The 26007-nt window shown below is 48.3% G+C and overlaps 1 protein-coding gene across 4 annotated transcripts in view; it reads left to right on the top strand.

Moving 5' to 3' along the window:
- Positions 1-26007, top strand: part of LOC135910746 (pleckstrin homology domain-containing family G member 5-like) — a 747540-nt gene that overhangs the window by 261333 nt on the left and 460200 nt on the right. Inside the window, exon 1 of one of the 4 annotated variants that reach the window (XM_065442820.2) lies at positions 3194-3382. The exons of the other annotated variants lie outside the window; for them this stretch is intronic. Coding sequence (XP_065298892.1) covers positions 3305-3382 — 78 coding nt within the window. The 5' untranslated portion in view covers positions 3194-3304. Of the gene's footprint in view, positions 1-3193; positions 3383-26007 lie in introns of those variants that run through there. 4 annotated transcript variants of the gene reach the window in all.

Genomic DNA, 26007 nt, shown 5'->3' with positions numbered 1-26007 from the left:
GTTTTGCTGAACACACAGACAGAAAGGAGGGAGGCTTCGTGGACAGGGGTCGTCACGTTTGACTCAAGCTGGCGTGTCTTGGTTACTGGATTGATCGTGCAGTTAACTGGGGCGTTTGTCAAACGACCGTGGCGTTTACCGGGGTCCGTGAGGGAACGCCTTAGAACACCCCTTTTCGAGGAGTTCTCTCGCTCCCAGTGGTCCGCGAAGGCGACAGTGAACAAACAAACAATACTCGGTCCGCCGAACGTGTCTCGCCTTGGTGGCGCCGCAAGTCTGTCCGAGGGGCGCGCGTTGTTAGCTTCACGAAGCGGTTCGTCGCAGCGGGGCAGGAGAGGCTAAAAGGTCACTACCCCCGCTGGACGATCGTAACAGCGTCCGCACCTGGGGGGTCGATTCAGCAATAAATTAAGTGCTTATTTTGCGACAAGGAGACACTGGTACTGCTTAGTTCTTCAGACACAATAGGTCTCGCCTTCTGCTGCCACAGCATGCTGAAAAAACATAGAACAACACGATAAAAACCTGAGACTACCGGTCCACAATAACATCACTTATCATACACAGTGACAATACAAAATGAAGATCGCTCTTACAAAAATGAAACGTTATTGTATGTGCGTTCACAATGCCCAACAACGCCGCTCTGTGCTGTTGCTGCCATTGTTGCTTTGACAGTTCCTTTGTAACGTCGTGGTGTTCTTTTGGCTGCTATGTGATATCGTCTTTGTGTGCGCATAAACTGTAATGCTCCTTCTCCTACGATGTCATGTGTTAAATTACACGAAAATACATACGTACCAACGGTTCTAGACCCAAAACGTAGCCAGCGCCGTATTTCTGCGCCACCATATCTTCTTCTATTATGATATTATAATTAAAAAAAAGAAAAAGAGAACCGGAAGCTGCTGTGATATGTCAAATTACCGGCAGAAATAACTTGAAATAGTCCCACGAACGTTCACAGCGCTGTAACTTGCTGTGGCTTAGCAAAGCAATTTAGTGCTACTTGAAATTACCGCGTTTATCGGTTTTCGCTGCATCGTACTCAACAACCGTGCAAAAGGTCTAGTGCGGTGCCGTGGTAAATACTGCCAGTCTCATTATGCCGTAGAGAGTATAAGCCCGAAGTCATTAGGGTGTATTCTGGTGCCGCGATATAGACGTCTCGTTCACATAGCGGCCGCAACGTTGTACGAATGTAATGTACATATATGATTTTGTGCTGAATATAGACAATTAATTAGCATTTTGGCCCCCGATCTGCTCCTGAAGAACTCTTGGGCGACAAATAGCGCCTTGTGGACCTTCGTTGGCCGCGGCAAAGACTGGCTTATCCGTATACCTTCACCACCCACTATTTTAGACTACAGCTCTTAATGGCTCGTTCCTGCGGTGAGCGGCGGCGGCGGCGTAACCGAGACGGCGAGCGCAACAGCGAAAGATGAAAGAGCGAACACGGAGCGGCAGATGAAAGACGCGAGACGTGAACGGCGGACAACCAATGAGAGCGGCCCCTTCAGTGACGTGCGCGCGCGGAACTGGTTTCATGCGGACCCGCCCGATAGCTCGATGCATGTCCGTATCTGGTCTCAGCCGCTGATCGCTCGTTCCGTACTATCGTGGGTTCGCGTCAGCTCTCAATGGCGCTTGTTTGGGTTGCTTGGCTTGGTCTCGTTCGGGCTTGATTCGATTGTCATGGTTTGCGAGTGCTTTGTGATCTGATTGCATGCGCGACCCGAATTGTGTAGTGCTTTCTGGAACCCAAGCGGCACCAGCGATTACACTCGGGCCTTCGACGAGCCACGCGTAAAAGCCGATGCGCTTGACCCGCAGATTTTAGACGATTGCCGACTCTGCTACATGTCTCTCTCAAATTCTTTGCCTCAATATATCGCGAAATGAAAACACGTGTAGAGGCGCGCTTAAGTTTCTCATTAGGGTGTATCGTAAGCGTCGGCGAACTTTGTTTGTGTTGTACGTATGCAAACGACTTCGATCTCTTTCTGGCGCTCTCGGGTCTTGCCTCAGTGACTCATCCATTCAAAATTCACAACAACCAGCGCATCACAAGTCCAACTCCTCGCGCACTCCGGAAAGCACGAGCCGAAAACGAGCTCTGCTCTCCGCTCATTGTTCTCACGCGCATCACTCAAAAAGTGCTCCCGGGGAGAGGCAACTCAGAAAAAGAAAAAAATGGCTGTGGCTGTGGCTGCTGTTGCTTGGCTATATTTGGTTCGGCTAGACGAAGAAACAACTCATGCAGGCGAGCGCACGAGCTGAGACCCGGCTATGTAGCTACGCGGCCGCAAGCGAGCGCACGAGTTGAGCCTCCGCTTTTGCAGCTGTTATGACGTCATATGGTAGCTACGCGGCCGCGCGCCGCGCAGCAAGGAAGAGCGTGGTTGCGCGGCTAGTATGCTTCGCATAATAGAAGCAACTTGATAACAAACGTAGCAAACTTAAAAGAGAATAGACCCACATATGAGACGCGCAGCAATGAACAATGGCTCATACCCTCAATGGTAGCTACGCGGCCGTGCGCGGCGCAGCAAGGAAGAGCGTGGTTGTGCGGCTAGTATGCTTCGCGTAAAAAACCGCTCGCTGCTGCCACCTGCACGTGGAATAACGCGTTGCTTCGCGCTCACGCGCACGCTGTCGCGTGAGTCGGGAAGCGGCGACTGTCGCTGTCGGCAAAGGCTGTAAATACATACGTACATACGCACGCGAACGACTGCCGCGTCGCGGCGGCCAGGAGCACCTGTGGTGGGCCCGTGCTCCGAGGGCTGGCGGGAACGCGTGCAACGGTGCGGCGCGCGTCTCACCGCAGCTGCCGCGAGCGCGTCGCGCTCGAGTAGGCGCACACGCTCTCGTCTCTCGCGCATAGGAGCCCGACGCACGCCCCCGAAGAGGTCGCGAGCCAAGTCCTCACCCGACGACGACGGCGCACGGTCCTGCTGGACGGCGGTTTCGATCGTGGTTCCGATGCAGCGGATGCCCGCGTCCCGTAGCCGATCTCTCGTTGAGTGCCGTGCCCTCCAGCGGTGCGCGATATTTCCGTGGCCCTCGGTGTGGACCACGGTGGTGTGGACTCTCCTGGCGTTGCTGTGTGTGTGCGTTTGTGAGGAGTGCGCGCGCGCGTTTTGTGTGCTCGGCGTCGTGTCGCCGGCAAGCGTGTTTCCGCGCTCGCTGGCCGGTGTCTTGTGTACGGCGGCGATCGACGCTCGAAAGAGGCAGCGTGGGTAGTGCTGTCGCCGTTGTCTCCTGATGCACCGGAGCTTGTGACCAAGTCCCGTCTCGGATAATGATGGGCACATCGCCGTTCACCCTGACGCAGTCGTCTTACCGCCGAGGTCGCATCAAGCTGCGGCGGTTCTTGAGCGTGAGCGTTTCGCATGGAATTTCCTTGCCTTTTCTTCTGTTTTCGGGTTCGACGTCGTTTTGTACGCGCCTCCGGACTGATTTGGCGGGGTACTGGAAACGCTGGTAGCATTGTATAGCCGGGTTTCCTTTTTTTTTCAAATACGATTGTCACTTGAGCAGGTATTGGTGACGCGAGATCACGATGATGAAAGAAAAATGCACGATAACGAGAGCGTTTGATAATTAGCGTCACATGCCTTTCGTCGAGACAGCGGTGCGGCAGAACTGGAGCCGGAACCATGGATCTATATAGGTGATGAGGTCCTGTTTGGATTAACAGCCCATAGGCATCACAGTGAGCGAGATTTCGTTTAGGGTAATAACACGCGAACGGCGCACGTCGCGACGTCGTGTGTCACAAAGTGTGAGCACCGTATACGCAAGCTTACGAGGGTGGGGGGGGGGGGGGGGTGTAAACTTTTAATGCGTAAGCGTTCTTTGGCGTGTATACCCCAGCGAAATCTGTCTGTAACGCGAAAAGTGTAATGCCTTGATCTGCACAAGAATGCGTAATTTGCGAACTTAAGCCATTTCATAGTAATAATAGTGTAATTTTAGGTGATTGGTAGCTTCATAAGCGATAAGGAACAACGGAAACTCCCCAGAAAATTGAGCAGAGAGAATACCCATATGGTTGTATTTATGCATAGCCATAGTGATATATTTGCGACGGACGGGTGGGTGTCTGATTTTCCCTTTATTAATAGTGATATATAGGGCTCAATATAAAATGCGTGGGGAAGCCTATAGTAGGCGTGGGCCAACCGGACTTTGCGAGTGGACCAACTTCAAATTTTTGGTGTGGGCCAACCGAAACTTGGGAGTACGCTTATTACTCATGCCCAAAGTACTATATAGTGCAAATTGCTGTGCGTCTCTGTTCGACTACAGGTGAAACGCGGCGTGACGCGTGACTTTAGTAAGGTGCGTAAACGGGAAAGCGATGAGGCGAAGCGGCAAGCGATGTGTGCGGCGCGGCGCACGCATTCAGAAAATGCGCATTTGAGCGCTTCGAGAAATCCGCTCTGTCGGACGTGTGGCCTTTGCTCGTATTCCTATTTTGCTTGCGTGACATTTCACAGTCCTCATCTTCCCCGCGTGCTTTTTCTTTTTTTTCTTTTTTTTTGCACTCGTCACCCAGCTGTCCGTGCCCAAGACACGGTGGCAAAAGCTACTTGTTATATGTCTGTAGAAATGCCATTGCATGGGCGCGTTCATCAGTTTTCTTCGTAAACAGATGTTATCGTCTGCTTCTTCATCGTAGGTTGCTGCACGAAGGGCTAATTGAAAAAAAAGCCGAGAAGCATTGATCGGCGAACTACAGTGACAGTCAGCGAGACCTTTTTGTCGTGTCTCCACGGCTGATTTCCTGGAGCTCGTTGCTCTTGTTCACTATGCATGCTCCGGCTATGAGCGCGGTTGGTGCCACGTGTGAAAAGCTGCGTGTTCGACTTGTGACTCCTTGTAGGTAAATCGGCTGAACGCAACTTTTTCAACAGCTCTTTGCAATAGTACTTGCAATGCTTGCTGAAAAAAAAGAAAAAAAAGAATACTGGAACAATTCTCCATGTTTCATGGCATACGACATGAGTAAACTTGTAGTCAGGATTGGTGCAACTATTTAACTCTGCAACAACCACCAGGCTGCTTGTTGTCGAGCTAAGTGCTGTTTACTGCAACCTTGTGCCAATACATATTTTTTTTTTTCACTGAAGGATTTGGTATGTGCTGTAGCTGTAGCTGGATACAAGGCCTCCGTTGTTTATGAAGTCAATGAGTGTTTTGCGGCATCTGTTGTCAAGTACCCAGTGATCATAGCTAGACGACGCACTGCAGCACCGGCTGGAAGACGGGAACGTTCCGATTGTAAAGCCGGTCAAGCCCATTCGACACGCTTCCGTCTCTTGAATGGGGCAGTTTAGGCATGTTTCATCCATCGAAAAGTGCCGCCAGATCCATTTACAAAGGGGTCCTACTGAAACATTCCGTATGCAGTCCAATAATTGAAGTTTCCCATGATATTCTTATGCACATTACATGGAATATATGTGATATCGATACATATTCCATAAGAACAATACGGAAAATATATCGCAGCATTAGAATGGCATACAAACCACTTCAATAGAGATCAATCGCAGGTCGGTGCCTAGCCTGCAGTCTCATAAGCACAACTTCCTCCTTCTTAGATAATATATATATATATATATATATATATATATATATATATATATATATATATATATATATATATATATATATATATATATATATATATATAGAGAGAGAGAGAGAGAGAGAGAGAGAGAGAGAGAGCATGTGAGGGTTTATTGACCAGTTGTCTTCACCCAAAATGTTCACGGACACGAGACACTTGCGGCCATTTGTGTATTTCCTCCACCTTCATTTCCATTTACTTAGCATCTCTGTAATTCAATTAAGAACTACAAATAATTTCCCCTATGCTGTCATTGAGGTCGTTGTTTGCTGGCTTCTTATAATTTGACTAACAATAATCAGGCCACTCTGTTTCCTTTCTTCTCGTTGATATATGCGTGAAAATCACTTGTACTTGCTCAAGAAACAATAATTTAATGGAAATGAAAGTGGGTGGAAACACAAGCGGCCGCAGGTGGCATACGAAGCCACGTCTTCGAATTACGCGCGCGATGCTCTTGCCAATCGAGCTACCGAGGCGCTTGTTTGGCCATCCACTTTCCGGGGGATTTATGCGCGTCCACTAGAACTAACTTTGGGAGTGTTTGCCAACGCCACTACTCTCGGCCATTTATTGTAATTTGTTTAATTTAATTAAGAACTACAAATAACTTCCCCCATGCTGTACTTTGTGTCGTTGTTGGCTTCTTATAATTTGACTGTATATATACATTACGAGCACGGAGTGAAGGATTGATGCGGGAGGAGGATGGACAGAACATCAGCAGCAGTAGCGAGTGCTGGTAGCACGGTCTCGGATTCAGCTTAGCTTGACGAAGAGAGAGAGAGAGATGACGAGGAAAGGCAGGGAAGAAAGTACCTGCATCGCGATTAGCTCTCCGTATCCGCTTGCAGACTTCCGTTTCCTTGTGAAGCTTGAAATGGCTGCTAAGGAATCGTTGAGATCGAGTTGTCAGGCTGTGGACGGCGCATAGAGGGGACAGCTTGCGTGGTGTCAAGGAGGGTTTGAAGTCCGATTACCGGAGCTCTGGCTTCCACATATGCGTTACGCTGGTGACTGCGGACGAAATCGCCTGTGAAGGAAAACCTTGTGACCTCGGGACAACTTGCGGGACCGCTCGGCTTTAATCTCACGCGCGGCTGCATTTTCGTCTTCCACTGTCGCCGACAGCGCGTAGCACTGCTCCCCGTCTCTTGAACACGGCGTTTAATTGCGCTTTGGCGCATGCAACAACGCTGGAAAACGCTTGTAGCGAGCAAGAACGGATGCAGGGAGGAGTATTGCAGAGTCTTCGCAGAGTCATTATACTACTACTGCGATCTCTATGCTCAACTAAACGCACTTTCATGCAGTCAGCACCATTTTTTTGGGGTTGTGTCAGTATAAGCAGGTGCCAAGGGCCGTGTTTTGGCATCACCACTCTGGTTAACTTTCCTTTTCTTTTGACTTTTCTCTCTATTCTGCAGGCTTAGTATGTTTGTGCGTCGGGTGTGTGTGTGTGTGTGTGTGTGTGTGTGTGTGTGTGTGTGTGTGTGTGTGTGTGTGTGTGTTATAGAGGAATTAGTAGTGCTTATTTATTTCCTGCGCGTGCCTTGGTATAGATGGCTTGATATACTTGCGCACATCTGTCTCAGGCGATGGAGAAAAAGCTAGGCGAAGCATGCGCGCGACAGTGCGCCTGAGTAGAGTTACCGCTGTTAGATCTGCGTTTCTTGAAGCTAGGGAGCAAGAAACATAAACGGTGTTACTTACTGCACCATCTAAAACAAAATAAGAAACAAAATAATCAACTTTTCATTTACTGCCTAATTTCTAACGTTTTGGCAGATACGAAAGCGTCGCATGTAGCAAGCTACGCTGATTCGGTATATCTGATCCGCGAGAACCGGAAACAGAAAGAACTGTCAATCTTTGCCGGACTACTGCGTGCACTGATGCATGTGCAGAAGCTGTGGCATCCCTATATCTTTCCCTCGATTGGCCCTTCAATAAGGTTGCCCCCAAATGTAACGTCACCAATATAGTCCTCATTTGTCTAAAGTTCTTAGGCAACGGCAGCACCAGATCGCGAAAACTACCAGATTACCTTGTTACCGTTCTGGCGGTTTTGAATATTTAAAGCGGCTCTGTTACAAGCCTCGGATACACGCCACACATACTGCTGCTACAGCGACGCAATAACAAACCGTCGAGCTTCTGTGACTGAGCGAAGTAAGCGGCATCTGCTCTCGAAAGACAAACACACACATACACACAACAAAGAGAAAATCTAACGCGTCGGTTCTCGTCTAAGAAGTCGGGGAATCCCTAGGGAAAACAATGCCGGCGCTCCGGTTCTTTCTGGCAGATTGCTGTCTTCCGAGACGCGTAACAGGTGGTTACGCTCGCTGCGGGAAAGTAAGTGGGTAGGCCCAGAGAATCTGTGTCACGTCTCCGACTATGTCACAAAGGCTTGTGCCGCTGGGGAGCTTTCTTGATGCTTACGTGCGAGGACTGACGTATTCGTGGCAGCGATGCCTGTGATTTGGAGTACGCCGTCGTCTTCTCCTTGACATTACCTTCGGTAGCTCGTGCCTCTGGCACAAAAAGGAAGAGAAAATAAACAAAGGAAGCCGTTTCTGGTAATTTTGATGCCGCAGGTGTGTTTAGAAGAATGCGCTGAGCACGCATCTGTGCCCTTGCTATTGTTGTCTGTTAGACGGGATGACAGAGATGAGAGAATGAAGTCAAGGAATCTAACCAGAATACGAAATCCGGTTTGCTACGCTACACCGGGAAGAAGCGGAGGGGAATGTAAGAAGACAAGAGGTAGTGAGAGAGAGAGCAGAAACATGTACGATCAGAACAGGTCACGATCGCTGCACACCATTACAGCGTAGGATTGCAGCAGCAAAATCAATACCACTTTGCATGAGAAGTTCGTCTGCTAAAAGGCGTGTTATCCAAAACTCCTACTCTCAGAAAGAGAAAAGAAATGAAAACTAAGTGGTGGTTAGCACCTCATAATTGCTTTATAAAAACTAAAATTATATATTTGAAGAAAGAGGGAAAAAGAGAACTTGCTGGTAGAATTATACACTACGTACAAAAGAAGGGTAACATATTAAACTTAAAGCAGAACCAAGCATTGCATACGAACAACATCAGCACAAAGTCTCCGATCCAGCCATGCTCTGATGATGACATCAATACGCGTAAATTGTCATTTAGGCAGGGAACTCATGACGGTCATTAAAGAAACAAAGAAGCACACGAACAACAAACAAATCAAACAAACAAACCATAAAACCAACAAACCATTGAACCTGCACATTGCTATTCCCAGGGGTCTAATCAGGTCACCATATACTCGGTAGTTTTGTCATTCTGCGGCTCGTGCTGGTCATCACAATTTCAGGGCGCCAAAAAAACACACGCAAGGAAAAAACGCACGCAGACACACAGATGGCGCTCTGTTTGTCTCTGTGTGTTTCTTCCTTGTGTGTGTGTCTTTTTTAGCCTCCTAAAGTCATTCTTTCTAAATCACACCAACGTGCACAAGAAGTTTTATTATCATGAAAGTTCCTTACGCAGGGGCTGTGACTCATGCAGGATCAGATGCGTGAACCACGATCAGCAACAGTCAACTCATTAAACGACACACCGCTATAATGAGCGTATACAGCTGCAATATAACGCTATACAGCAGTCTGGAACGCCAGTAAATATTAAAGACGAGATAAATATTATGCGAGAAAGAAATATAAAACAAAACAAATACACAACGCCTGACGTCACTACTTGAATTGCGGCATTAAAGTACTGCAGAGAAATGAAGTGGAAAACAGTAGTTTGTAGAGCGGACAACGGGTGTAAATTTCACCACATGGTAAAAGAGAGCGAGAGAGAGGAATGCGATGCGAAAGTCGGGAATGTTAACTGGAAGATGAATATCCAGTTTGCTACTCTGCACTGGGGAAAGGGTAAGGGCGAAAAGCTCACTGTGGTTTGTTCTTGCAGCATTTGTTCGATGCGATAAGATGCTTCGATATGCGAGAAAAATCCATCCATTCATTTGTTAAGCAAGCAAGTACGTCACAAATCAGACGTCTTTCTTTTCGCACGCCCTAAGGGCAGCAGCTGTTCTCGATATTTAATAACCGTACACAAAGAGACATGTATTCTACGTTAGAAGCCCGCCTACTAAAGGACACATTAAAGAAAACTGGGCCTGTATCCGCAAAAACGTCTTACGCTAGCTTTGTTCGTAAGAGAACATTTCAGCCAATCCTGATACTGGGCATATCATTTGCATTATTTGCATAGGCGGCCGGCCAAATAAAAAGACCACTTACGAGCGAAAGCTTTGTGAATTCGGCTTCTGAGGATACCGCATTCGCCATATAGCAAGTACACGCACGCATCTCACACGCAAACATACTAAGTTAACGAAATAAGGCGTGGATGCGATTAACACAGAGAGTAATGCTCATCACATGAAGCGTCTCACGTGTAACTTAGATGCGTGATAGAGGTTCGTGTCTGCAACCTAAAAGTGCGAAGACGGGAGTCATGATTTCCAGTAGCTGTTATGACCATTTCGAGGCATGTCATTTTAGGCGCGACGATCAGAAGATTGAGGAAAAGTTGGCCTGTTAAGATACCTAGCCGTTCCGCCATGAGAACTTCTGCCACGCACCACAGAAGTTATGCTGCGAAGTTTCTTCACCGGACTCGCCAGTTGGCCGAGGAAGACATCTTAACGTAGAAAATTGCTCGTTCGCAGCGTTGAATAGGATTTTCCGCGGATCCCAAGAAGCTAATCTTCCGAATTATACGAAGCTTTCTTCGACGTTTACGCAAGATGTATGCAAACGTAGTGCCACCGAAGTAAATTATTATTATTATTATTATTATTATTATTATTAGTAGTAGTAGTAGTAGTAGTAGTAGTAGTAGTAGTAGTAGTAGTAGTAGTAGTATTCGATTCGGAAACAGATACTTCATTTCATTCATTTGCTCTCAGGGACGAAGCATTACAGAGAGGAAATGGGTGGTATCAAAACAAGAACGAAGCATGTTTAAGCAGCGTACCAAGGTTACAATATGTTGTTAACAAAGGCCTTTTTTTGAATTAGCTGGCATGGACGATCGAAGCAATGGAAGCGGGAATGTAGTTCCAATCGGAGATTGCTGTGGGAATTAAAGAATTGAAATGAGCATTAGTGCAGTATAATGGCACGTAAACCTTATGATCCTTTCCGCAGGAAATGTGCAATGGTGGTAACAAAAGTGAGTCACCCAAAGTGGGATCGTAGTGATATATTTATAATGCATATAAAATGTACAGAGCGAGAAATAAGGGAGGAATCAGCCTGAGAACAGCCAACAAATTGGGCACAACGCCTGGCTGCCTACTATTTAGGAAAAAGTGCACAGAAACATAGAGAAATTGAAGACAGGAAGATTGGAAGATGAAATTAAAGAACAAACTGACCGATCACAAAGACTAAAGCAAAACAACGACAAACAATAGAGCTAGTGCAATGCAATACATATGCTGTGTAGAGAATGTGAGAGAGGGATATAAGGAAGGCAGGGATGGGCAAAAGGGCAAACTATGGAGCTGGGCAGGACATGTAATGTGTAGGGCAGATAACCGGTGGAGCATTATAGTTACAGAATGGGTGCCAAGGGAAGGGAAGCGCAGTCGAAGAGGGCAGAAAGTTAGGTGGGGCGATGAAATTAGGAAGTTTGCGTGTGCAAGTTGGAATCAGCGAGCGCAAGAAAAGGGTAATTAGAGATCGCCGGATGAGGCGTTCGTTCTGCAGTGCACCTAAACAGAGGTGAATGACGGTTATGATGATGGTGATGATGACGACTGGTTTGAATACGGCACCTCAGTATGTTCACGAGACATCATTTGATTCTGAGCATACAGCTATACTTATCGATATGGCCTCTCTCTCTCAGTTTACCTGCGTTGGAAGTATATTAGAGAGCTTTAAATTAGGGGACGCAAGCGGCTTGCGTTCCCTAACCTAAAGCTCTCTATTACGGAGGCACGCCGTTCCCGAACGGTTCGCCACTCAAGGCCACCTCCAAGCGCCGCATCTGCGTGTCCCAATCAGGTCCGTGCTTCAGCAACCGACATCGTGTTCCGCTTGTCGTTCGGAGAGACCACATGACTGACTTTCCCTTGCTCAGTCACTCTCTCTCTCTCTCTCTCTAGATGCGCGGTGCTCTCGTTCTTCGCCGTTCCTCTTCGCTTGTGCTTCGGAGCGTGACTCGTGGCACAATTGCGTGCGGTTCGGTTCGGTTCGGAGCAGCCATGGCGACTGTGCACCTGTCGAATGCACGCGCAGCCGTGTGGTACAGGTGTTTCAGAGACCCGCGCGGCGGTGTACGGTACGGAGACACGGCGGTAGCGTTTTTTTTTTTTTTCACGTTTATATCATCTCTGTTCTACTCTGCGACACGTGGTGTTGCTGTGAACAGTTTGAGATACACAGTACCTCGGTTACGCTTTTTTTATTACTTTTATTTATTTATTTATTTATTTATTTATTTATTTATTTATTTATTTATTTACAAAATACCGCAGGCAGCAATGCTGCCCAAGCAGGAGAGGGTTTACAAAAGGTGATTTTTCAACATACTTTCAAATGAAACAGAATGAAACATTCTATGTTATATGGCATAAAATATAATAATAGCAATAAACAATAATGTATGTATCGTGCCCTGAAACAACTCTACAGTCTGAGTCCTAGAAGTTAAAATAACGGAGTGGGGGGGGGGGGGTAAAAGTTACGAACAACTGGGCATAATCAATTTAAGTGCACTACACAAAGGACGAGAAAGGTGCTTGAACAATGGTTGAAACTACAATACAACGCATACGGTCGAAAAATGAAAAAAAAAAGGCAATCAGTGTGTCATATGGAAAATTTCAAGATCTAGAAAACAAGTATTATAGAGACTGCATCCTGTGGACAGTGCAGTGTTGGCTATGGCTGAGGAACGTGGAAAAGTATTTGCTCCCGACTGACCTTACGCTGAAGTTGAAACGCGATACAACTGAGTGGTTCGCGGAAAGGTAAAGATACCACGTGGGAGTTTGGATAGAAAGTGAAGGTCAGCGCAATTAGGTCGGCAACGAAGCAAGGACACTTACGGTGTCGCGCTTGGAACAGCGCTAGAACAAAACAATAATGTTGGAAATTAAAAAGAAAAAATTCAGAATGAGACTAATAACACTACACCACAGTGGGGAGTTCGCCTGATGTCTAACGTCTATGCGCGTCGTTGACCAAATGATCTGCGTGACCTGTACGGTCTTCGTCTTGCTGGTGCAGGACTCCTCCACTCACTAAGTGGGTTGTATGTCCAAACACACAGCTCAGTCCAAGTTCATGTCCACAGTACTAGCACGAGGGCATCACTTCCTTAAATAACTCCGGAGGAGTATATTTATCGCATACGCTGATTTAACCCTGTGCCCAAAATGTTTTAGGTAGTGTTCGGCTTTTGCTACAGATTACTTAGTGAATGTGATCCAAGCAACATTTTTTTATGTTACTGTTATCGTGAAGGGGCCCGCGTGTGTTCCTTTCCGTTTGTGTGTGTGTGTGTGCGTGTGTGCGTGTGCGTGTGTGTGTGTGTGTGTGTGTGTGTGTGTGTGTGTGTGTGTGTGTGTGTGTGTGTGTGTGTGTGTGTGTGTGTGTGTGTGTGTGTTATATTTTGTGCGTATATTTCATGTTGTCTAGTATATATTCTGTTTCTTCGCTTCACAGCTCGCGTCTGGAGTTCGGCGTATCCTATCGCAGATAACCTGAGCGTGATGTTGTGTTATTTATTTATTTATTTATTTATTTATTTATTTATTTATTTATGTTTGTTTGAGTGCTACACCGTGAGGTTGCTGAAATCAGTCTGTTATATAATAATCAATCATATTTACGTCGGTTCGTTCGCGAGAGACGCGTACGAGCGTTTACCTGTATTCGCAATTTCGAAATATATAATTAGATTATATTATTCAGTGGAAGACAACGAAACATCAATGTGAGTTATACGGTTCGCGATGCAGGTGCATCGCAGCCTCCAGGCCCTTGTACGTGAAATACCAGCGCTTTCAGAGACTCGAAGAACACGTTGCAAACCCCCCCAAACTAATACACGTTAGCAGGCATTGCTGAGCCTGTCCACCGAGTTTTATGTAGGAATTATTATTATTATTATTATTATTATTATTATTATTATTATTATTATTATTATTATTATTATTATATGGAAACATGCCAGCACACAAAGGAAACGGGAATGGAGCAACCTGACAACTGCCACCGAGAGGGGCACAACGCGTGCTTATACTCTTTCAGGAGGAGAGAATAAAAATAGGAGAAGAGGAGAAGATAGAAAACAAAGAAATAGGAAAGGAAATAGGAACTAGACAAATGGCAGAGACACGGAGAAAAGAAAGTAGGAACGTGGAATAAATGTCTATAAAAATGAGAGGCCAAATCAGATTTCTGCACGAAAGCTAGCGAGGCTCTGTGGGCCTGGTCGCGTTGAGCAGCACTCCCTCTCGGAAACATGCAATCGTCAAGGGTCGTACGGTCGAGTCCGACTAGTGCACATTCATTATTTAGCAGTGCACGATGTGTGACGAATGCGGGACACTCCAATATAGGGTGTTCAAGTGTCTCACAGGAGCCACAGGACGTACAATAAGCGCACTGTCCACGCGTCCTTGACGATGCAAGCGTTCGCGCACCAACACAGAGCCAACTCTTAATTTCCCTAAGAGTGCTCTATAGCATTACGAGGCAAGCCACGACCACGAACACGGGGAGGGAACGAGCCGTTTGCAACACGGTGGTCTGCAGGTGCTGCTTTAGGAGGTTTCGGGGCATTAACACACAGGTGTCTGATGCTGTGGGAGACGCGTTCTGTTCTTGCGTATACCGAGTATTCGGGTCTGTGGAAATTACGCGGCAGTCAAGAGTCGTAGGTATACACAAACGCAAAAAAAAGAAAGAAAAATCCTACGCCTAGACAAGACAGTGTTGATAGTATATTAGAGCTAGATTCGTTTCGCCACTGTCCGTTAGGCTTACGAAATCTTTTAATATGTGCTATCGCTCTGCTCCTCGTGCCGTGCTTATGCAACTGCCGTGTTGACGTGAAAGCTTAATACCTGCAGCTGCCAAGTGCACGCCCTCATGTCGCCCCTTGTGTTTAGGTAGCGCTTACATAACAGTCGTTTCCCGCTGTTACACTGTCACCTATATGCTTATAGTTGTTGGTGTGGTCGTAACAGTAGCTTGCATGGTTTTGTTTTCAAAGTCAGTCTCGCATGCTGACCTACGCCTCACAACTAAAACATAGCACCTTATTGTATATCACGGATTGTTTGCGCTCAAGCGTACTTCTAAGATCTGCATCGGGGAACGAAATATAAGAAACGTTTGTTGCGAAAGAGCAGCGGCGATGTGTTCATCCACAACCGTCAACCCTTCTGTGGCGACACTGCGAGAAGCGTCGGTGGTGTTTCCGGAATTTTAACGTACAGACCGACGCTATACGCATTGTCAGGATTGGGGGCTCAATCCCATCGTCCGTGGTCCTTTGCCAAGATTGGAGTACGGCATGAATTCGAAGGTAGCTGGCCCATGCCGTCGTCCAACTTATTTACGCTGAGATCGTTGATGAAGTGAAGAACTGCTTCTCATCGAGAACGAGGAAAAAGGGTTTATTTACAGAAATTAACTCAGTCTAACATGACTGCTTGAGAAAAAGAGTAACAGTCCAACATGATTGCATGAGCGAAGTGACTCAGTCTAACATGACTGCTCAAGAGAAGTGTCTCAGTCTAACATGACTGCTCAAGAGAAGTGTCCTCAGCATTCGCACCACCACAGTTTTTATACACTCGATGCGCCGGTCCTACGACACGGCGACTGTTCGTTTACTCATCACCAACTCGCCGCTGCTCTGCAGACCAGTTTACGTACACAAAGACAACCGCGCTCTGTACACAGAGGCAACCGCGCGGGGTGCGTTCCGGGAAACTATCGGCGCCGATCGAGGGTCGCTCGTTGTTCCGTGCTTAGGCCGAAGCGTGAGACGCTCCAAAATACGTCGTCCCCACGGCAGCTTGTCCATGCGTTTCAAATCAGCTCCGCGTTGGGGAACTCCGGAATCATTGTTCACGCACCGAACTAGTTCCGTCACAATGTCGAAGGGGCTGGAGGAAGGCGGCGGATTCCAACGCAAAGGCCGCTTCTTTGAACGCCTCCCAGCTGCAGCGACGGAGAGGGAGAGGTGCGCGTCTTGCACCCCTTGTCGTAATCGGGTGGCAAGGTGGCAATCTTGCTTCGAAGCTCGCCATTCTTGACAGCATAACCCCGGTGAATCGCGCGCGTTGCCAGCTGCTGTGTCACACGCAGCGCGAGCCGTCGATTTTTCGAGCCTATAGATTCGAGTTTAATTGGATGCCAGAGCAGCCTCACGTCGACGCTAAGAAAAAAAAAGCATTTTCTCGAGGCGTCGCAGGCGCACTAGCATCCATGCATGCGCCTCAGCGCGTAATGCGCGTTGCTGTCTTCAGTGCGAGATGACGCGCGCGCTGAGACAGCTGTCCGCGAGCGTAGCGGATGGTCCCGAAAGGATCCCGAACGCGGCGCCTGCGTACCTATGCGCTTACGCCGGTTCGTCCCGAACGACACGTCAAAGACGTGCGCCCAGCTTATTGCTTTCATCGGCCGCCCGCGCTATATGCTCGACGTTCCCGCTGGCGTTTCCCGCGTCGTTCGGCTTGCAGTCTGGGTATACGTGCGCCGGCACTGTACGCCGGGCCAGCGAGTTTCTTCGTGAGACAGTCTTAGCGTGTAGGGCACACTTACTGGCGTAGACGTCCCGATTGCGCTGTATCGGGAAAAAGCGTTACGTATACGCATAGACGAGACCAGCATGACCACAGCACGCTCGTGGCGACGTGTCGTGATGGCGCGTTTAACGGAAAATCACGCTGCACATTTATTGGCATTATCGACCGTTATTCCACGACTTTCCGCGCGCTGGCGTTAACGCTTCGGCAGCGAAACAGGTATTTTTCTTTCTGCGGTTTTAACTTTTGAAACAGTGAAAACTGGAGAGGAAAAACATTCTGTGCAAACGAAAAAAAAAACGCAGGAAAATGGAAATCAAGTTCAACGACATTTTAGGTGAGATGCCTAAATTATATCTCGTGCATATAGCAATCAACTGTGGAAAATACGGCATTTCAGTGGAAAGAGTGGTGCGTGGGACACACGGGAGAACGTTTCTGATGCTTTAAGTTTGATCAAAACACCACGAGGTGCGTCTACAAGCGGTGCTGCTCCAAGATGTGTACGTCTCGTCACTTTCGAACGTATAGGTTCACTTTCGCGAGATTTCACGAGATTCGGCACGGGACGCGCCCGCCTATATAACCACGGTTGGCAGCGTTTCTGGCGCTGTGCCTGCAGTTGGAGATGCATACATGCGCACGGTCCCTATATATAGGAGCGCTGTCGGCCGTATACTTCGACGCTTCCAGGTCCGAGAGTCTCGCGAGATCTCGCGAGGGTGAAACCTATCTCCGAAAGTGATTCGCCCCATAGTTTTCTGATATGCCTCCACGCTGGTTCCATTTGGCTTTGGTGAAACATTCTCTCAGTCGGTGGCTGTGTTCGTGTAGGCTAGCTCTTGGCGCTTTTCGGGTTCCGCCAACTCGACCCTTTCACAGTTTGCTTCGATGGTCAGATTGCATGCACTTCTCCCTTGAAGAGTTCTTGCCGCACTATAGGAGGAGGCTGCTATGCAGCACCGGTCAGCGAGTCTATGGCCAGCGCATGTTTTCTTGATATTCCACGATCTCTGTGTATACTTAGTGTGCAGGTGTGAAATCTCCGTTAAAGCGTTCCTTTTTAACGGCTGCAACACAACGTCGGAGCCCCGTGTTAACTTCTGCCGCGTGAGCATTGACTCTTTTATGCGGCACATGTATGGGGAAGGCCGCGCAGGACGGTCATGCTGTGTAGCATGGCAAAGCTCGTTACATCTTGATCTTGTGAGTGTTTTTTTTTTCTCCGGCATTTGGCTTTGCTTCTCGCCGTCTATTCGCGTCCACACTCGTGGCTATCTTTGCCACTGAATAAGCCGACCTAACGAACTTAGCCTTACTTCGTTGGTTACGTGTGGGTGAGGCTTGTTACAACGTTAAAAGTTTTAATAACGCGGTTCAGTGGCCTTGTGGACATTTGCTGCGCTAACGGCGTGAAATCGGCCTCTCTCTTGCAGAAATCGAAGGCGCTTTCGGCGTGGGTGTTGCAGTTTCGCTTTTACGGCCGGAATTCGCGAGCGGCTGGCTTGCACTAATTGAAGAGCAGTATCGTGCCAGGTGTATTGCGAAGGTTCATCTCAGGTCGTTCTTAAATGGAAACTAGCCTCCCTACACGCTCTCCATGAGATCACGAAAAGGTAACAATCTCTTGAGGCTGTGTTTGAGTTGGAGGGGAGTATAGTCGGAGTGGAGGTTATTCGGAGTGGAGGTTATTGCCCTGGCACGCCAAGTGGGCCACGGCTTCGCGGGTGAACAGCTATAACAGAGCCTAGCAAAGGCGATTCGTTGTTGGTTGTCACGTGCACGAGTGATGCGATAACGCCGAAAGCGTTTAACATATCAAACGCATCGTGGCATTTCTCTTTTTCCTCGGCGTTGTTATTCACCCATATAGTTCACCCGCTGCAATTCAAAGGCCCAGAGCCTTCGCATCTGGCAAGGACGAGCAATTGACGCCTCGTCCAATAAACAACCTACGCAAGCATAAGGAACGCCAAGGCGATTCTCCAAGTATCACGTGGCGCTGTGAACACGATCATACTCACAGCCGCGTCTTTATAAATGTGCGCGCAATATACACCGAGTTGCGGGCACAGCTTAGGCTTACTAAGCGCGCACGTATGACGGCGTTGACGGTATGGCAATGGAAGCTTCGGTATTGCGAAACTATACGATATAGCGCGACCTTTGACCGCTCCTCTAATTAGCACAGTCGGCGATTATTAACGCAGTAAGCGCGCAGGCGGCCAGCCTGACGAGAAGGCAAACCGTCTGCCTCCCGCTGTATGCCGCTTCATCGATAAGACAGACACGGACGAATGGGAGGAAAGTATTTTATTTAAGCTCAGACTCAAATGACGTGTCCAATCGGCCCAGCAGAATAAGCAGTTACCATTTATAGGCTTAGCTCACTGACCCGCAGCATCAGCGATTCTCAATGTGTGCCCGTTTCAAAGGACGACCGTCGAAACGCAGACGCTTACTGCCGCGAAATGTGCGCTTTGGGAGTGAAAACAGCTGCGTGGCGGGAACACGCGCATCCGGTTCACGGCGGGCAAACGGCCTCTTTCTCCGGTGGGACCCTGAACCCGCTCAACTGCGCATTCGGTTGGACGAAGTCGCATTATTCGCAGAACTTATCTTTCTTCTTCTACTCTTTTCTCCTTTTTTTTGTCTTCTGTTCTATTTTTTCCCCCTCCTGTAAACGAATATTTTCGAAGTCGCACGCGCGGAAAGCGAGGACCACCGCCTGCGTGCTCTGCTTGAACAAAGAGCGGTGAACCGAAATATACAAAGGTAAATGGAGGCAGCCTCTTACTTTTCGCGCTTACCTGTGTCGCCGCAGCCTGCGCTGCGTGGAGAAGGAAAGCATCACTCCTTCCACGGCAAAGAGCGAAAAGAAGAAGAAGAAGAAGATAACGGAACGTGACAGTCGGCGTAGACAAATAGGGATTGCACGAGTGGAGTTGGAACAGATTAAGGGAAACCGCGCGCAGTATATATGACGCTCTGCCGTGCGCGCACAAAGTGTTCCCGTTTGGTGCTCGTGTCTTTCTCTACGTGGCGCGCAGTGGCACGCTAAATGCAAAGCAATTTCGTTTTAGAGAACGTTGTTCTCACCATCTCTCTCTCTCCGTTTCCTGCCGTCTTTCGCATAGAGGCCTCCTCGTACGCGCGAGAGCGCGTAAGAGAGAAGGACGCTCCTGCAGGTGCATGTCCCGCGCACGCACTACGAGGTTGCGTCGAATCACGTGGTGCCTCTGCAGAGTTCCGTCTCGTAGTTAAAAACTGTCGTCAGGCCAGTTGGTTAAGCACGCGTATAGCGAAGCTGAGCACGAAGAAGAAACAACTAAACAGGCACAAGCGAGGGAGGAGACGAGCGCTCCAGGCTATCTCTCCCTCTTTGTGTGCGTGCGTGCTTCACGACGTTGACGGGTGATTTAAGGCGCAGGCTGCCATTCGAAAGGCCGTCAGCTATACGGAGGGACGTCGAGTGCAGGGTTTGGTGACCGCCCGCACTGATATTATTAATTAACTGCGGTTAGCCAGCGCCGATGGTTCTCGAACCCGCGACATCCCGTATCCGCGGCGAGCAGCTGCGTGCACCGGATGAGCAGACCTTGACATAAATTGCGTGCGTTGTCCTCTCGCAGCCTTGGCAGCAAGTTCAGCAACAGGCAGCGATAGATACGCATCTGTGCAAAAATAGATACACATCGCATGGTATCTGTTACATATAGCAGACCACAGAGAAGTGCACTTTATATAAGTACTTAAATCTGACAACGACTCTGTTTTTGCCGTTCTACAACCCCTGCTGGCATGAAGTGACTGCATCAAGTGTATGTCAATGTATTTGACACCAATGGCATCCGAGTTGGCTGCCCTCTTTTAAACGCTTACCGGAGTGCTCTGAGATGACATGTCAAATATCGCCCCATGTTTCTATATAAAGATTCGTTTGTTTAATAATGTCTACGTGTCCATAACTAAAGATATTTGCTGCCCAATAAGTTATCCGCTAAACTATCAAGGCCCCCTGATTGCTTTCGCTGCATGCATTTAGAATCTCTTTTGATGCTATACACAAAGGAAGACGGAACCAGTTTTCGCCATATGGTTACGAAATAACCACGCCCTCGAGGACCGGGCGGTTTCGCGACGTTTAAGCGCGCTCACCCCACACGGAGAAATGAAAGAATGATGACAGTGTCCGGTGCGGCGCCGCTCGAATCCGGCGACAATTTTAGGCACCGAGTTGCACAACCACGGACCCCCATTTTTTGCGCGAAGGCTTCAGCACCCCCGCCTCTCCTTGCCATTTATTTCCGAGATGTACGCACTATATATATGTATACGTGAACAATAATACCGCTTTGAATAAAGCAAGAGCTTGAAAGTAGAAGGCGTCGACGGTGTCTATGATACCGTCGTCGCAAGTGCGATTGATTATTTTATTTTTGCGCCCGTCGCAAGGTTGCCGCGTACTACAAGGGCGCTCGCAGGAAACGGGTCGTGTACAGCTCCATTTGTATTACACGAGGACGTGAAGAAAGGCGGGCGCGGTGTCACCCGGGCGTGCGTTCCACGGCGCATTGCGCAGGCGAGGTTCGATCGGCGCCGCTTATAACGCGCATCCGTAGGTGCGAGTGGGCGCGCACGGGGAGGCATTAGTTACTGCGATCGAGGCGGGGGGTGTGTGAGCCTTGCACCTGCCGACGAGTGTTCTCCTCTTGGCTTGGCTAGGCTTTTCTTGGCCGTGCTTTCAATGGCGTTTCTTTCGCTTCCACCTCGCCGCATTCGCCACGGGTGTTTCTCTGTTTACTTCTTTCTTTCTGTGTGTCACAAGTACAGCGTGTGTGTGTGTGTGTGTGTGTGCGTGTGCGTGTGCGTGTGTGCGTGCGTGCGTGTGTGTGTGTGTGTGTGTGTGTGTGTGTGTGTGTGTGTGTGTGTGTGTGTGTGTGTGTGTGTGTGTGTGTGTGTGTGTGTGTGTGTGTGTGTGTGTGTGTGTGTGTGTGTGTGTGTGTGTTTATCCCTCTTTTATCCCGCAACATTTTTGGTGAAGGTGCGGGGTAAAAGAGGTGAGCAATATATTTCGTCCCTTAAGGATCTTTCGGGGCGCCTTGGCTGCTGACCTCTGCGCCTTCAAGAGTACGACTATTCAGTTGTATACAAGACCGGCCGGTAACGTCAAGACGCGGACTGCTTGTCGTGCCATCCTGCCGACCCACCTGACGTTTCTGCAGCCGGCCATAGCTGTCACCGTTCTCTCTCCTGCTTCTTTTGGCGATTTCGGAGCGGCACAACGTCGGGACGCCTCCTTACAAGACCTTATTCAACGGCTCACTTCAACGACGCCCGGTACTTATCTTCGCACGTTTGACCTTCAAGATGGTGTACTGTACCGCTCTAACATGCGCCCGGACGGCCCTGGCCGACTCTTCGTTGTGCCTGAGCATCTGCGTCAGACTATTCTCGCCCAGCTTCATGATGTACGATTGCCGACCACCTTGGCGTGTCACGGACTTATGACCAAGTTCGTCGGCGCTCCTTTTGGCCTGGTCTTTACCGTGACGTCTGCCGTTATATCGCTGCCTGTGACCTTTGTCAACGACGAAAAAAGCCGACCACACTTCCTGCTTGCAGCCTTCAACAACTTGACGTACCACCCAAACCATTCTTTCATGTAGGTGTTGATCTTTGAGACCTTTTTCCTACGTCTGCTTCGGGGAACAAGTGGATTGCTGTAGCAACAGGCTACGGCACCCGATACGCAATCAACGGGCTCTTCCGACAAGCTGTGCAGTGATGTCGTCGACTTCCTCCTAGAGAACGTCATCATTCATGCCCCGCGACAGCTCCTCACCGACTGAGGCCGCTACTTTCTTTCTAAAGTTGTTAATGACATTCTACACTCGTGAGCGCCTAAGCACAAACTTGCTACTGCTTACCATCCACAAACGAATGGTCTTAACCAAACACAAACGAGTGTCTTAAGACACAAACGAGTGTCTTAACCAAACCATTACTGACATGCTGTCCACGTGTGTCTCCGCTGACCATCGGGACTGGGACGTTGCATTGCCGTATGTTACATTCGCTCATAATTTTTCTCGCCAGGATACCACAGGCTTATCTCCATTCTTCCTCTTGTTGGGCCGCGACCCTACGCTACCTTTCGACACCGCTCTGCCTGCTAGTCTTAATTTCACATCCTAGCACGCCCATGAAGCCATACTCAACGCACAAGAGGCGCGACATATTGCCCGACGTCGACTTGTGGACTCGCAGGAAAATCAGCGCCGCTTATATGACGCCCGCCATCCTGACGTTCACTATACACACCCTGGTTCTCCTTTGGTCACCGTCGCGACACGTTTCGCTCTCGGAGAAGTTGCTTTCGCGCTACTCTAACCCTAACCGTGTCTTGCGTCGAGTAACTGACGTCACGTACGAAATCGCCCCTCTTGACCCCACCGTAGCTCTGCCTCGCTCATACGTAGTTCACGTCGCGCGTGTTAAGTCATATCATTCGTACGCCTCCTAACCAGCACCGGCTTGGCGCTTCAGGCGCCGGTGGTCGTGTGACAGGCTGACGAAGAAGCCGTTTTAAGTTCAGTCCGAAGAAGACAACGCTCCTGACATCGCGCGCTGTCTACTACGTTGTCAGCAGCTACATTTATTGTAAATATCCTGCAAATATATTTCTTACTTCTTTTACCCCTGTAACGACATATATTACTTCATGTTATTGCAGCTTTTCGAACCTTGTACCGCTCTTGCTCAAGAAGTGGTTATCCTACATTATAAGAATGGCCTCGTAATATACTACAAAAAAAAGGACGGTCTACTCCATTCCGTGGTTCTCATCAAACGCGCGCATGTGCAGATAAATGAAAGCTATATAGGACGACGGCGGGGACCACTGAAAGAACAGCCACAGGCCCACCGATCCTGTGTTTTCGCGCGAAGCACGCGAGATGTAGCCTTCACGCGCTTCCTCGACACCTATACTACATACACTGCTATCTGGCTCACCGCACGCGCCATCCGAGCACTGCGGGCAGCCGACCCGCGGCGACGAAAAGCGCAGGTCTGACTGCAGGCGCTGGCTGCCCGCCAAGGGCTGTGATTGCTCGACCGGATTGATCGCGGGACGAAGGTGGCAGCAAAAAAAAAAAAAATAAAAAAAACCCACCAGCGAAAAAAGAAAAAGAAGGCGAAGCAAGCAGTATAGTAATAGGGGATAAGGGAAAAAGGAGCGTTGGTCCTGCGCGAACATTGAAATTTCCTCTCCGCGGCTGCCAAAGGCGATCGATCACGGTGGGAGATGGCTCGCCCTGTATGCCTGTCTGCGTCAGGCGACAAGACGCGCGCGCGGGGTTTGACTTACCCTTATCTTATTGCAACTTTTTTTCTTCTTCTTTTCTTTTTCCCGCTTAAACCTCAGGCGCGGGCGCATTTTATAATGCGGGCTGACTGGGTCGTACAGTCTTGCGGTGGCCGGACTGTGCTTACTTTTCGATTCGATGTTTGCTTGCTTGCTTCTTATATGCTATTTTTTTATAGCGTAATGCTTTTTTGATTTGATGTTTCTTCGTTTTTGTTTTCGCTTTCTTCTTTCGGACGCAGACGGCCAGCCAGCCTATATAAAGGACGCCTTTACGAAATCGTATAAGCGAACTGAAATGCGCGAAGATTGGGAATAATTCTGTTTTCATTTCGTTCCTTTTTTTTTGTACTACGGGCCCCCTTCCTATTTCTTTTTCTTGCGGTAACATCTTAAACGTTCAGTTTCCGTCGTTTCTAACTCATGCTTTTTCGTGAACTGGCCCGGTAATCGAGGTCACCGACACCTTAATAAAGAAATGCAAATGTACGTCCCTCGCTTCACCTTCGTTTCAAGGTCATTTTCCCTTTTGATTTCATTTCTTTTTCTTGGTGTTGTATAGTGTCGTCCCATGCACGTCATTACAGTGTTGTCAGTTTGATGTAGTACCTCAAGCAGCAACTACATGGAACGCACGTTTCCGACGTATTTTAGGCGCCGGCGCGCCTATTTTGCGCTGAGCGATGACCGCTTTGTAATCTCTGTCAAAATGACGTTCAGCGCTGCTGTGAGGTAAATGAAAGCTTTGCATATCTCGGGATATCCAATTTAAATGCACGAGAGTGGGGAAATCGTTTTTTTGCTGGGCATCTGATGTGCACCGAATTTGATTTGGTTCATTGCATTTAAAGAAAGGGGGTTCTGAATACACAAAGCTTTTCGTTCGTACTAGCTGCTTGCCATTGGCTGGTTGGCTTGGCTAATAATATACCCGACATTACGTTTGGCCGTAACTTGCTCTTACGAACGATTCAGGCATCAGAAGCTTGTCGCGAGCGCAGGTCCATATTTTTTTTATGTAGTCCATCAACTTTGTTTACAAAAATTTCTGAAATGTTGAAAGTTAGGTAAGAAAACGGAGCACCTACTTTACACCTCAATGATTCAGCACTAGTAAGAGGCGATATCACGTATATTCAAACTCTGTTTATCGGGACATCTGAAGCGGATAAAATTCGTATATTATGCGGCCTTCCGATATATACCGACAATCTGTGAATAGGTGTTTGGAGAAACCCACCCCAAACAATGCAACGATTTCACTTACGCTGAAAAGTCGTACGTTGTATTTGTAAGCTTTGGACGTCCCAAATAGATGTTGTTTCGAAAATTGTCGTCTCTGGCTCAAACTTGCTAACTTCATACATTAAGTTTCCATTATGATCTTTCTAGCAGTTCACAGATACAGTTATTGCAAGTATGCTAACGCCATAAGTCAAAAGTCTACTCTAAGTTTTCACAATTTTGCTCACCTTGATAAATGCAAACAAATATTTGCTTAAGTCGGGTGAGCAGTTCACTAATAAGAGCGCTTCCGCGTTTCGCGCGTGTTTGAACGTAACGGAAATCCAGGTGGGCCCCGACCTAGGCCCTCCCTTCTTAAGTGTAAAGTAGCGCGTGCTCCAACGCTGAATGACGTCACGCCGAAATTTATACCACAAATAATACACTTCGTGTGATTGCTGCTCCGCGCGTGAATATGAACAGATGTATATGTGGCAGGAAACGTGTAAATGTATACTGACAAGCAATTACCCGTTTTCATTCCCGTGCTTCTTTTTTTTTTTCAATCGACTACAAATTATAAGTTCGAAATTTCTTAATACGTCATTCACGCATGCAAGTTCTGTAGTGTCCATTATGTACCGAAGAACAGCGACGCGGAAATGGTGAAACGGCGGCTTTGGCAATCGATGCCGTCATGTTCTGGTGGCACCTTTGGTAAGTACATGTTGGAAGCCTGCTGGCTGGTAATCCGTGGGGTAACCTCAGAAATGCTTCGTTTGTTCTGAACAGTCGTAAGGCCACGAAACGCGCTTACAGATGTAGAAGTGCGACTGTCCCTCTGCCCCCCCCCCCCCCCGCCCGTGCGAGATATATGGCAAACGGTTTTTTTTTTCTTGCCGACCACCCGTTTCTGAATCGAACTGGCGGTATCTTTAC

Source organism: Dermacentor albipictus, chromosome 2 (assembly GCF_038994185.2).
Source record: "Dermacentor albipictus isolate Rhodes 1998 colony chromosome 2, USDA_Dalb.pri_finalv2, whole genome shotgun sequence".
Lineage (NCBI taxonomy): Eukaryota > Metazoa > Arthropoda > Arachnida > Ixodida > Ixodidae > Dermacentor > Dermacentor albipictus.
The sequence above is the reverse complement of the archived record's forward strand: the minus strand, read 5'-3'. Positions and strand labels throughout refer to the sequence as shown.